We start from the raw sequence: 11,363 nt of genomic DNA, 5'->3' as shown, positions 1-11,363 counted from the left end.
CTTATGTTATATATGAACCAAGAACTGCATGTTTATTGGAACTGAGTGGAAGAATTCATTACTCTCATCATTTAAATCTCAAATTATAATTTATTTCTAAAGCTATAATACATATAACAGTAATTTAAACTGTTTAATATTTCCTGGCCATCAAATATGTCCTTATATAATATTAATGATGATCATCATTGTTATGATGTTTATCATGATGTTTGCCATAAGTAATTCCAAAATATTGTTCTATGCCTATTGTTACTAAAAATGCTGCAAATCCGGTTAGCATACCCGTGGTAACTCCCTTAAACACTCGTAAGAAATGTGATTTACCAGGTAGTCCTGTATAACGCCAAACTTCATTTCTTAACCAAGGGTCCTTCAACCCAAGTTTAGCTAGTTCCTCTTGGACCATTTTAAGCTGTGGCACATCTTCTACTTTGTATATATCAGGACTTGGTATTTTATACCCATGATCATGACCTCCCATTTTTTCAAAAAAGTTGTATCTGAAATTAAATTATTAATTTATAATCAAATATTTGAACAATAATCATATGTTACAAAAAATACCTAAAATATAGGATAAAAAAATCTAATTTATAAATGCAATTTTTAGGTAATTAAAACAGATGGAAATACATAACTTTGTTAAGTCAGGCATTAAAATTATTGTAAGGTTAAGTAAATATATACACAATACATAACATGCTTTTGTATAGAAATACAAAATTTTATATAGAACACACATATAATAAGATGAATTTAAAGATCTCATATATTGAAATACAATAACAAAATATAAGTGAATTTATTATTAATATGAAAATGTATTAATTTAACACATTACTCGTAATTTTCTTAAAAATTTAATCTGTTTATTACACAAAATTTATGGTCAGAATAAAACAAGAAATTAAAAAAAATTATCTAATGTAATACAAAACTGTAGTTATTGAATAAAATTATTTAACCTTTACATCAACAGAACAACTTATTGTATGTGTGCAGTTTCAAGCACGTTTTGCATTATGCTTAAAATACAAACACTTGATATTCTTATACTAATTATTAATACTTTGTACAAAAGAGGTTGTACAGCTTATGTAAGCCACAAATTGAGTGTTAAGGTTGGTATATTACATGTACTTTAAAAGCAAAATCCTTATTATCGTCATTCTACAATGTTAGTTTGATTTCTTAAATAAAGATAAGAATGGTATTTACAGTTTTACAAAAACGAAACATTTATACATACAGAAAGATGTATACATACCTTTAAAAATATTTGAAGATTGTTCGATTATACAAAATGGTAATATACATACATATACACACGTCAATTTTGACGCATGCCGCATGCGCAATCTTGTATCTTGGATGTGAATAAATAAAATTTTGACTTCACTAAATAATGCATATTTTAAATTATTCTTACGATTAAACACATTTAAATTTTAATAAAAATTATGAAATTATTCACAGAATATATATATTTGTTAGTAATTTCACAAATACATATTTCTAAATAAACTAAACATTTATCTTAAATAAACATATAATTTTTTTAATTATATATTGAATTATAACTTTAAAATTTGTTAGCGAACGTTTACTATTCATTGATATCCATTGAACTATGAATTTTGAGTTATTTAACTATCAATATACAGGGTGGTTGGTAACTGGTGGTACAAGCGGAAAGGGGGTGATTCTACGCGAAAAAAGAAGTCGAAAATATAGAATAAAAATTTTTCGTTTGAGGCTTTGTTTTCGAGAAAATCGACTTTGAATTTTCGCTCGGTATGCGTGCGGTGCGTTATAATGGATCTCACTGTAGATCGTTGTCTCGATGGAAAAATTAAAAAAAAAAGAAATTAAAAAAGAAAATTTTTATTCTATATTTTCAACTTCTTTTTTCGCGTAGAATCACCTCCTTTCCGCTTGTACCACCAGTTACCAACCATCCTGTATATACGAAGTATATACGTACAAAAATAAATATATAATACATAAATATGTGCAGTACAAAGCAAAAACTAAACAGAAAATGTTACATTTACGTAAATCACATACAAAATAATTGCACTTTTAATTTCCTCTAATTATAATTTGGTAGGGCAAATCACTAAAACAATAATTTCTAAAACGTTACTTAATGTCATTAATATACATTATTATAGCGCAAAAGTAGATATGGTATACGATTGGTCCTATCATTGAATATATTATGATATATAAAATTTGGAATCAACTTAATAATGGTAATACATAATATTATTGGTAATAAATGAGATATCTAAATTCTTCATTTATATTCTTTAAAAAGTACGTTATACAACAACATTTCACTATAATTTCGTTAGTACGTCGCTAGGTGGATGCTCATTCAAGTACAGCTTTTTACACAGTCATTTGCCTATCTGTTTTTAAACATAGCGCTTTGAATTAAGCTTTTCGATTGGAGAATCACGTTCAACCTCCTTATTTCCGTATCAAAAATTTTCCAAGTTGACGTTGAATAGAGATTCTACGGGACAGTTTGCTCAATTTCATCAGTACCGTGTTTTGTATGAAAAATGACAATGGACGTGCAATTTACGTAATCTAAAGGAGAACAATCGTGTATGGTGAATAATTATGTGAGTGAATGTGAAAGAGTAGCATTAAAAAAATGTTTCACCACGAATACGAAAAACGGCTGTTAAAGTCAAGCAGCGAGAGCCATATAGATAGTCTAGCAAGTCCTGGACTTCATCCATCAGTATATTTTTCGCCAACTAAAATGATGAATAATAGTTTCGATCGATTTATACCAACACGGTCGGGCAATAATTACCAAACAACATTTTCAATGATATCAGAGAACAATCGAAATGGTATAGTCACAAAGAAGACTCGCGAGAATGGAGAAAGTAACCGCGATGGTATTGCCTATTCTTGTCTCTTAAAAAATGAACTGCTTGGAGCAAGCATAGAAGATGTAAAAGGACAATGTGAAGAACGAAGAGTATTATCACCAGTGGTTACCAGAAATCTTTTTAAATACATTACACCTACGAAAGACCACACATTATTGGATCAAAGTTCACCTTATTCTTTGTCACCATTGAGTGCCAAAAGTCAAAAACTTTTAAGATCCCCAAGAAAAGCAACAAGGAAGATTTCCAGAATACCTTTCAAAGTACTAGATGCCCCTGAACTGCAAGATGACTTTTATTTAAATCTTGTTGATTGGTCTTCTCAAAATGTTCTCAGTGTTGGTCTAGGTAGCTGTGTCTATTTGTGGTCTGCGTGTACCAGCCAGGTGACTAGACTATGTGATTTATCCAGTGATGGTAATAGTGTAACATCAGTTGCTTGGAACGAAAGAGGAAACTTAGTAGCAGTTGGTACACATTTGGGCTATATCCAAGTATGGGATGTAGCTGTGAGTAAACAAGTAAGCAAGTTACAAGGACATAGTGCAAGAGTTGGAGCTCTAGCTTGGAATGGTGAAGTTTTATCATCTGGTAGTAGAGATAGGTTAATATTACAAAGAGATGTTAGAACTCCTTGTGTTGTGAGTGAAAGACGTTTAGGAGCTCATAGACAAGAAGTCTGTGGACTCAAATGGTCCCCAGATAATCAATATTTAGCCTCTGGTGGAAATGACAATCGTCTTTATGTATGGAACTTACATTCCCTTTCACCGATACAAACATATACTGAACATCTAGCAGCTGTCAAAGCTATCGCGTGGTCTCCACATCATCATGGTCTTTTAGCTTCTGGTGGTGGTACAGCAGACAGATGCATTAGATTTTGGAATACACTAACCGGTCAACCAATGCAATGTGTAGATACTGGTTCTCAAGTTTGTAATTTGGCTTGGAGTAAGCACAGTTCAGAATTAGTCAGTACACATGGTTATTCTCAAAACCAAATTCTGGTGTGGAAATATCCCAGTCTAACTCAAGTTGCAAAATTAACAGGACATTCATATAGAGTTTTATATTTAGCTATGTCACCAGATGGTGAAGCTATTGTAACTGGTGCTGGAGATGAAACTTTACGTTTTTGGAATGTGTTCAGTAAAGCACGTAGTCAGAAAGAAAATAAGTCTGTATTAAACCTCTTTACTAGTATTCGATAAATTATTATAAAAAAATTATGATATTATGTATAATACATAATATATGCACTATTCTAGTATTCTGAAAAATTATAAGATATATAACGTATATAACTAATAATTTACAAACATTTAGTTATAAGTAAAAACATTTTGAAATTTATTAAGATTAAGTTTATATGCACAGCCTATTGTTCATTAATTTTTATGTGCAATAAGTTATTCATAAAATCATGCCCTTATAAGGAAAAACAAAGATCATATATAATTTTTATGTATTTTTCACACAAATATTTTTATGTCCAAAGCATTAAAATTTATATTTCAAGAATGCAATATCTATTTTTTTAACATTTTTTATATTTTATCTTATTACACAATATTACATACAGATAATTATTAATTAGTCATTTATATCTTTTATTCATTTTAACAAAATTCAATGACTAAGTATTTAACAATTTACTTTAGATATACAGTACTGTAAAACATAAGGCAAAGAAAATGGAATATTATAGTATTGTTGTTAATTTTGAATTGCAATATTGCAGTTTCTTTTAAGGGCATATTATACACTGTGTGTGCGCGCGCCCGTGTGTGTGTGTGTGAGAGAGAGAGAGAGGGAGATTCCAAATATTTATAATTTTTAATTTTTTATAAAATCTACAGATTTTCAAAGAATATTTCTTACAACCTTATCAAAATTTATTATATATATGAAATTTATATAGAAAAACTTATATATATAAAAAGGTTGTATCATAATTATCAGTTATTTTTTCTCCAAAACAACTTATATTAATTTATATTTTGCAGCAGCAAATTGTACAAATAAATTGAAATATGATTTATAAAATAAATTCATTTATTTATATAAAAATAATATATTGATATATACTTACCTGTATATTCTAAAAGAAATTAGAAAACAGTTAATAAAAATACTATAAACATTCTAGTGCAGTAGAATTTAAAATTTATATTGTATAGTTCTCAAAGAGTATGTATAATCTATTTTCCCAAATCTTAAAAAATACTTTAAAGTATATGTAAAACGAAATAAATATATTCTGACATTAAATTATGATGTGATTTTTTTATAAAAGTGTTTGTAAATTATATGACCTTATTGTATCATAATTGATATGATACATTGGAATGAATTAATATAAGTGCATATATCAGTAATTTTAAATATTATTGTTTTCTTTTTTAAATATTGATATGATACTATATAAGATTTTAATATCATAATAATATTTAAATAGAAAATACAAAAAGCTATAGCTTATATTTTGTACAAACTCAATTTAGAAATAGAAATTTAAATACTAACATATATGGAATGATTACGCTTAGTTTATGAAATTATGATAAATGTATATTACATTCAATGTAAATATACATATACACATAAATATTACTCATATTATTCAAAATATGGAAAAGATGTTTGATTTAGAGGAGAAAATACAATGTTGAGTTTGAGCTTTTTGAAAAAGAGATATATGTAATTATTACACACAATTGCTGTAATATTTTAAAACATTCAATAAATAAAATACATAGTTATAACATAAATTCAAATCAATGGGAATATCCATATGTATATGTATCTACATTGCCTTATGTTGTTAAATGTATAAATATACAGTATATTTATGGCTGTCACAATTTTTTAGGAACTTTTAGTAATCTAATAAAAAAATGTTCCAAACAAATGTTGATCAGTCCTGAATCAATAACAAGTTGTAATGTAAAACTAGCCTGAAACTTTTTTTTGACAAAAAGTTGTGGTCACCTGCACTTTTTGGAAGTTACGTTTTTCCCATTTAGTTTTATAAGTAATATTGAGACAAATTCAGTGGTATTATACAAAACTACTTGTCTTCAATAATTTACTTAGAAAATCATTCTAAAATATAAAAAAAACTTCTTATTAACGTCTAAATGAAACGCAAACAAATTTCAATGATATCTTATAATTGAATATAAACAGTAAATACACTTGTTATAGATTCCACTTCTGGTTCATTACATGTAACTGTATTATCATTAAATTTATTTTAAATGCATCAGTACAATAATTATTATACAAATATTTATAAATTATTTATAGAGATATTCGTAATTAATTTTTTATGAAACATCCATTAATACTATTGAAGAATTTTGGAAACAGATAATACATACATGCAGAATTATGAATTTACAAAATTTAAACTTCGAAGTATGTTATTAAAAGAAATAGATAATAATGAGTAAATGTCAATGATGTTTTAAGACATATATCATATTATAAAAGATATATAAAAATGAAGAAGACACTAAATCACTAATATTGAGCATATTTCTAAATATTAACTAAACTATTTGCTGATCATTCTTTATTTAATGCTTGAAATATTTGTATTTTAATATAATACATCTTACAAAATACAGACCCACAGTCATTTTTATACACTTATCTTCAAATTGTATGATTATATTGTTTATATTTAAAAATATATAATTGAATTCTATTATAAAAACATAATTTCATATATGTATATTTAAAGAAAATTAATTTTTTAATTATATATAAGTTTACAATCGATAATGAACAGTTATATTTTTAAAAAATTACTTTTTTAAATTGCATATGTTGAAAAAATTTCATTCATCTTGAGATTTCTTTTTCTTTTTTCTTCTTTTTTCGCTTATAACTTTTTCACTTGTTTCTTCATTTGTGAATGTAGTCTCTTCAATCTCCTGATCCTTATCTTTCTTCTTCTTTTTCTTCTTTATTTGCTCTATAACAAAAAAAAAACATATTTTATATATATATTAAATTTGTACATATTATATTTTCTACTTGTAATTTTATTCATATCATATTATAGATTTAAAATTCATAAAATAGATAAAATAAAAACTAACCCCCTGATATCCCAGGAATGTTTTCTACTGCTTTCTCTCCTTCTTCTTCACATTTAAAGCTTGATTCAATATTACCTTCTATATCCTGTACTTTACTTTTTTTCTTCTTTTTTTTTGTCAAAACTTCTTCTGACTGAGCTACTTCCTGAGTTACTGATTCATCTATACTGTCACTAACTTTCTTTTTCTTTTTCTTAGGCATTTCTTCATCTAGCTTTGTAATTTCTTCAACTGGCTTTGTAATTTCTTCATCTGGCTTTGTAATTTCTTCGATCAGCGCTTTTTTATCTTCAATTTCAGAATGTTTTCTTTTCCCATGTCGAGGAGTTACATCCTCATTAACAGAATACTGAATATATTCACTTTTAGTATAATATTTCTCAAATTTTGCTTTTGCTTTGCCTGTGCCACTAATTCTACGTAAATTCCCTTCTTCTAGAATCCTCAAACGTGCTTCCAATTTAGCTTTATGTTCAGCACCAAGATCAAAGCTGCCATCTTCTCCTAATGCATCTACTCTAGTTGCTAATGAAGCTTTAGCAGCTAACATTCTGGACATCTTTCCCTTATTTTTTGTTGAAGATTGTCCAACAAGTTGTGCATGATAAATTAAACCATATTTTGGAGTATCTTTTTTTGATTTTAATGCTCTAAAGAGAGCTTTTTCAGCACCAAGTATTTGCACAGTAGATGCTGGATGCTTGGCAAGATTAATTAAAGACCCAGCATGTGAGATTAAACGAGCTCCCACTAACTCTCCAACAAGAACAGTTAAATTTGGTGCCATTGCCATCATTCTTGCTTTAAGATAATCATATAATTGTGTTCTATACTGAGAAATTTCAATAACTTGATCACATAAATGTTGAATATTTAAAATATCATCTTCAGAGATTTCAGTTCCCATAGATATCTCAGCAGCTTCTTTTACTTTTCCCTCTACATCTTCTGATAATATATCAGATAAATCTGAATTTATAGCATTCTCTCTAGTTCCAATTACTTTTACTGTTTTAACAAATGCTATATTATCTGTAATAATCTTTCCAAGTTCTGGAAAGTGCCAGCCATACCATTCACGACAACGCATAACATAGTTATTTAATTCTTTGTCTAAATCATCTAACAAACAAACAGCTTGTATTATCATAGTATCAATTTTATCAGGTGAAAATTTCAATTTGTACCTAGAAAGGCTATGTGCTAAACCCAATGCCATTGCTGTTATTTCTTTTTTAGGTAAACCAGCCAATAAACTATCCATCTGGCTTCTTATACATCTCATCAATTCTTGTATAGCAGTATTACTGACACAAGACAAACTCAGTTTATCCTTTATAGCATTACCTAGCTTAGCGTCAGCTACAGCTAGTTGTTCTTGAAGTTCATTACAATGTTTTTTAAGTATCTTCTTTAATGATTTACAAAGTTTACCTTCTACCGCAGCAGTTGTAGCTACAAGAGCCTCAGTAGTATCGGCAAACTTTTCAAAGTGTTTCAACTTCACTCTGTAATGCAAGATATTTAATATTAAGACTAAAAATTAAAATTGTTCTGAATGCAATATCTTGCTCTATCGAATTTATTACTTCAATTAAAGGTATTAATGCATTTTTTAACAACAGAACTTATCAAAATTATTGTAATGCAAAATTAAAGTCAAAAACATCAACTTACATCTTACTAGCTGCTTCAGGTGTTTCAAAATCATGATAAAGATTTTCTACTTCTGTTAACTTATCTTCATCAAGTAACTGTAAGAAACAAACATGATTTTATGATACATATTTAAACCAATAAGGTATTTACACCGTATTTAAAACGTAAAAAGATACTTAAATTGTTAAAATAAACCTAAAAATTATTAGCAGCACGAACACGTGCAACATTTTTTAGGTTAAGTATTAAGTTACAGCTTTTAATATAATTTACCTTGAAAATTGCATATCCCGCAGGGGTTTCAAATAACACTAACATTTTGGTTAATTTATTTTCACGTCACGTCACGTTATTTAATACGAAATATCGTATTAAGGTTTTTAACAATTTTCACGTTTATGATAAAAGACGCCAGCTAGTTATAATTTCGTAAAACATTCGTAACCAGTAAGCACGGTCGTATAACACTATATATTGCGCGCTAGTATCATACCCACGTATACACAAGTCCGGCAACTGCAATGGAGGGGGATTGGTGAGGGTATCAGCATTTTGGTATAGTATTTAATTATTAAGCCGCATAACGGTGCTGTCATGAAACCTCCAAAACCACATGTACATGCATTTGTCATCATTCATCAGTCATCAATGAAAACTCGCTAGGGAAAACCGTCTGAAAACTGAGTCACGAAAAATCAACATCGAAGACAACAAAATTCTTGTTGTATGAGATAGACAAAGATAAATATAGTGTCTTTGTCTCTGTCTTAAACATCCATAGCATATCATGCATGTGCAGAACGAGATCCTTTTCTTGTCTTCCATGTTGATTTATCACGACTCAATTTTCGGACGGTTCCTTCTATACATTTGGTTTCGGTAGAAATCAAGTATGTCGATCGAGTGTCAACGTCGAGTCAAAGTCTGTTCATATGATCGTGCTTTCGCAGTTAGTTTATATGATCATAATATGAACTATGAGTGAAGTAAATATAGCGTACTAATAGATCATACACTAGTTATTAATTTTATACACGTACAAGTATACAATATTTTTACAATACTGATCTCCACGCCTTAGGACTAGTATTTTTGAATTATACTTGAATTTTACATTTTGTCATTATCATATCATATAAAAAGAAGTTACAAATTCGGTGTACTCAAAACAAAGTTTAACCGCCGTAAGTTAAGTATTTTATTCATAGAAAATAAATTTAACATGTTCGAAAATAAAATTCAAAAGTTGTACTGAATGTTGTACATATAATAAGTTACATTATTATTCAGACATGATAGTATTTAAAGTATCATTGATGTATTTATAATAATATTAACAAATTTATTGCTTCTTGATACATTAAAACAAATATCACAGTTGTTAAAAATATGTATTTTATTTATTTAATACATTCTATTTAAGCTTACTTACAGAATCTGACTATTAAATATTAATGAGATTATATCTATGTATCATATTATAATCTGAAGATTGAGTATATTACTGAAGTTTATACTAAAGCATATTATTACTTATGTTCTTGCAGAGATCATTTACGAATATGTAAGACAGAATTAGCTGTTGAAGTCTTCGATTTTGTCAAATATCCTTCTTATTTCCTGATTATTAAAGTAAAAAATAACTTATGGTCTAAAATGTCTGAGGTAATTTTCTAAAGTACTGATATTTCATATTTTTCATACTCACATTTAAACTGAAAAATGATAAGAGTAATTAAACACATATATTCTTGTAACTACTAACAAATTTGGAATAAACATTGCCTTTTTCTATCCTACTGAATATAATAATAAGATAAATATATAATACTATCATGGCGGGACGTGGTAGGGGAAGAGGTAAGCCTTCCATGTCAATCAGTACGGAACAATTAGGCTTTGCTAAAGGAGAAACATTACCTCCACCAGTTTTACAACCTCCATTAAAATATCCTCTTCTAGAATATAAACCATTGCCTTTAAATATTACTAAAGAAATGAGTTATTTGTTGGAATTAAAGAAAGGATATGCAGAATATATGAGAGAATCGCCTAACAATGTTTTGCCTTTAGTAATTAAAAAGGATATTGAGAGGTATTCAGATCGATATCAAGACTTGATTACTGATAAAAGTAGTTATGAGAGTAGATATGATTGGAGCAAAATGCCTATAGAATTAAAGTCTCAATTGCGAAAGCGTAAAGGACAAAAATGTGAGAACCCACAGACAAAACGTAAGAACATTGATATAGAGCTAAAGTTGCAAGAATTAGAAAAAAAAGAGAGTTTGCAACAAAGTGATGCAGAGGAAGAAGAAAAGGAGGAGGAAGAAGCAGAAGGAAAGGATGATGAGCAAGCAGAAGATGAGGAAGAAGAACTAGATGAGGAAATGGATGAGGGAACTGATTATGTGAATAATTATTTCGATAATGGAGAAGGTTACGATGATGAAGACGATAATTTAGATGATGGGCCGATTTATTAAGATAGTTTCTACAAGAATCAAAAATTTCCATTTCAGATAGTATTTTATTTAAATACCACAATTTTTTATCTTAAAAATTACTTGCTAAGATCCTTATCTTTCTGTTTCAATTTAGAAAATTTGATAATTTTATATGTATGTGAGATGTAATTTTATCATATATATATATATATATATATAAAAGTGCATAG

General features: G+C 28.1%; 4 protein-coding genes across 7 annotated transcripts; 2 read left to right on the top strand and 2 right to left on the bottom strand.

The window, feature by feature from the left end:
* Positions 1-70: 70 nt before the first annotated feature.
* On the bottom strand, positions 71-1,388 carry LOC117207286 (NADH dehydrogenase [ubiquinone] 1 beta subcomplex subunit 3). Of its 3 annotated transcripts, none has more exons than XM_033447332.1 (2): positions 1,271-1,388; positions 71-503 (listed from the first exon to the last, which is right to left on the bottom strand). In XM_033447332.1, the coding sequence occupies exon 2, from the start codon at positions 482-484 to the stop codon at positions 173-175; it is 312 nt and encodes a 103-aa protein (XP_033303223.1). In that variant the 5' UTR covers positions 485-503; positions 1,271-1,388; the 3' UTR covers positions 71-172. The 3 variants fall into 3 exon arrangements, with proteins under 3 accessions (XP_033303223.1, XP_033303225.1, XP_033303224.1); XM_033447334.1 differs by lacking the exon at positions 1,271-1,388 and adding an exon at positions 1,167-1,242; XM_033447333.1 differs by lacking the exon at positions 1,271-1,388 and adding an exon at positions 969-1,065.
* Positions 1,389-2,410: 1,022 nt separating this feature from the next.
* Positions 2,411-5,176, top strand: LOC117207313 (fizzy-related protein homolog). The gene has a single exon (XM_033447380.1). It carries the CDS (start codon positions 2,669-2,671, stop codon positions 4,127-4,129), a length of 1,461 nt encoding a protein of 486 aa, XP_033303271.1. The 5' UTR covers positions 2,411-2,668; the 3' UTR covers positions 4,130-5,176.
* Positions 5,177-6,082: 906 nt separating this feature from the next.
* On the bottom strand, positions 6,083-9,170 carry LOC117207312 (nucleolar protein 58). 2 transcript variants are annotated; one of them, XM_033447379.1, is made up of 5 exons: positions 8,960-9,169; positions 8,705-8,781; positions 7,142-8,535; positions 7,028-7,035; positions 6,798-6,900 (listed from the first exon to the last, which is right to left on the bottom strand). In XM_033447379.1, exons 1-5 carry the CDS (start codon positions 9,002-9,004, stop codon positions 6,892-6,894), a joined length of 1,533 nt encoding a protein of 510 aa, XP_033303270.1. In that variant the 5' UTR covers positions 9,005-9,169; the 3' UTR covers positions 6,798-6,891. The 2 variants fall into 2 exon arrangements, with proteins under 2 accessions (XP_033303269.1, XP_033303270.1); XM_033447378.1 differs by having other exon boundaries at positions 6,083-6,900; positions 7,028-8,535; positions 8,960-9,170.
* A 378-nt stretch (positions 9,171-9,548) lies between these two features.
* LOC117207317 (DNA-directed RNA polymerase III subunit RPC7-like) lies at positions 9,549-11,190 on the top strand. Its single transcript, XM_033447391.1, has 2 exons — positions 9,549-9,870; positions 10,234-11,190. Exon 2 carries the CDS (start codon positions 10,522-10,524, stop codon positions 11,170-11,172), a length of 651 nt encoding a protein of 216 aa, XP_033303282.1. The 5' UTR covers positions 9,549-9,870; positions 10,234-10,521; the 3' UTR covers positions 11,173-11,190.
* Positions 11,191-11,363: the final 173 nt, after the last annotated feature.

Source organism: Bombus bifarius, unplaced genomic scaffold, assembly GCF_011952205.1.
Source record: "Bombus bifarius isolate JDL3187 unplaced genomic scaffold, Bbif_JDL3187 scf7180000008026, whole genome shotgun sequence".
Lineage (NCBI taxonomy): Eukaryota > Metazoa > Arthropoda > Insecta > Hymenoptera > Apidae > Bombus > Bombus bifarius.
The sequence above is the reverse complement of the archived record's forward strand: the minus strand, read 5'-3'. Positions and strand labels throughout refer to the sequence as shown.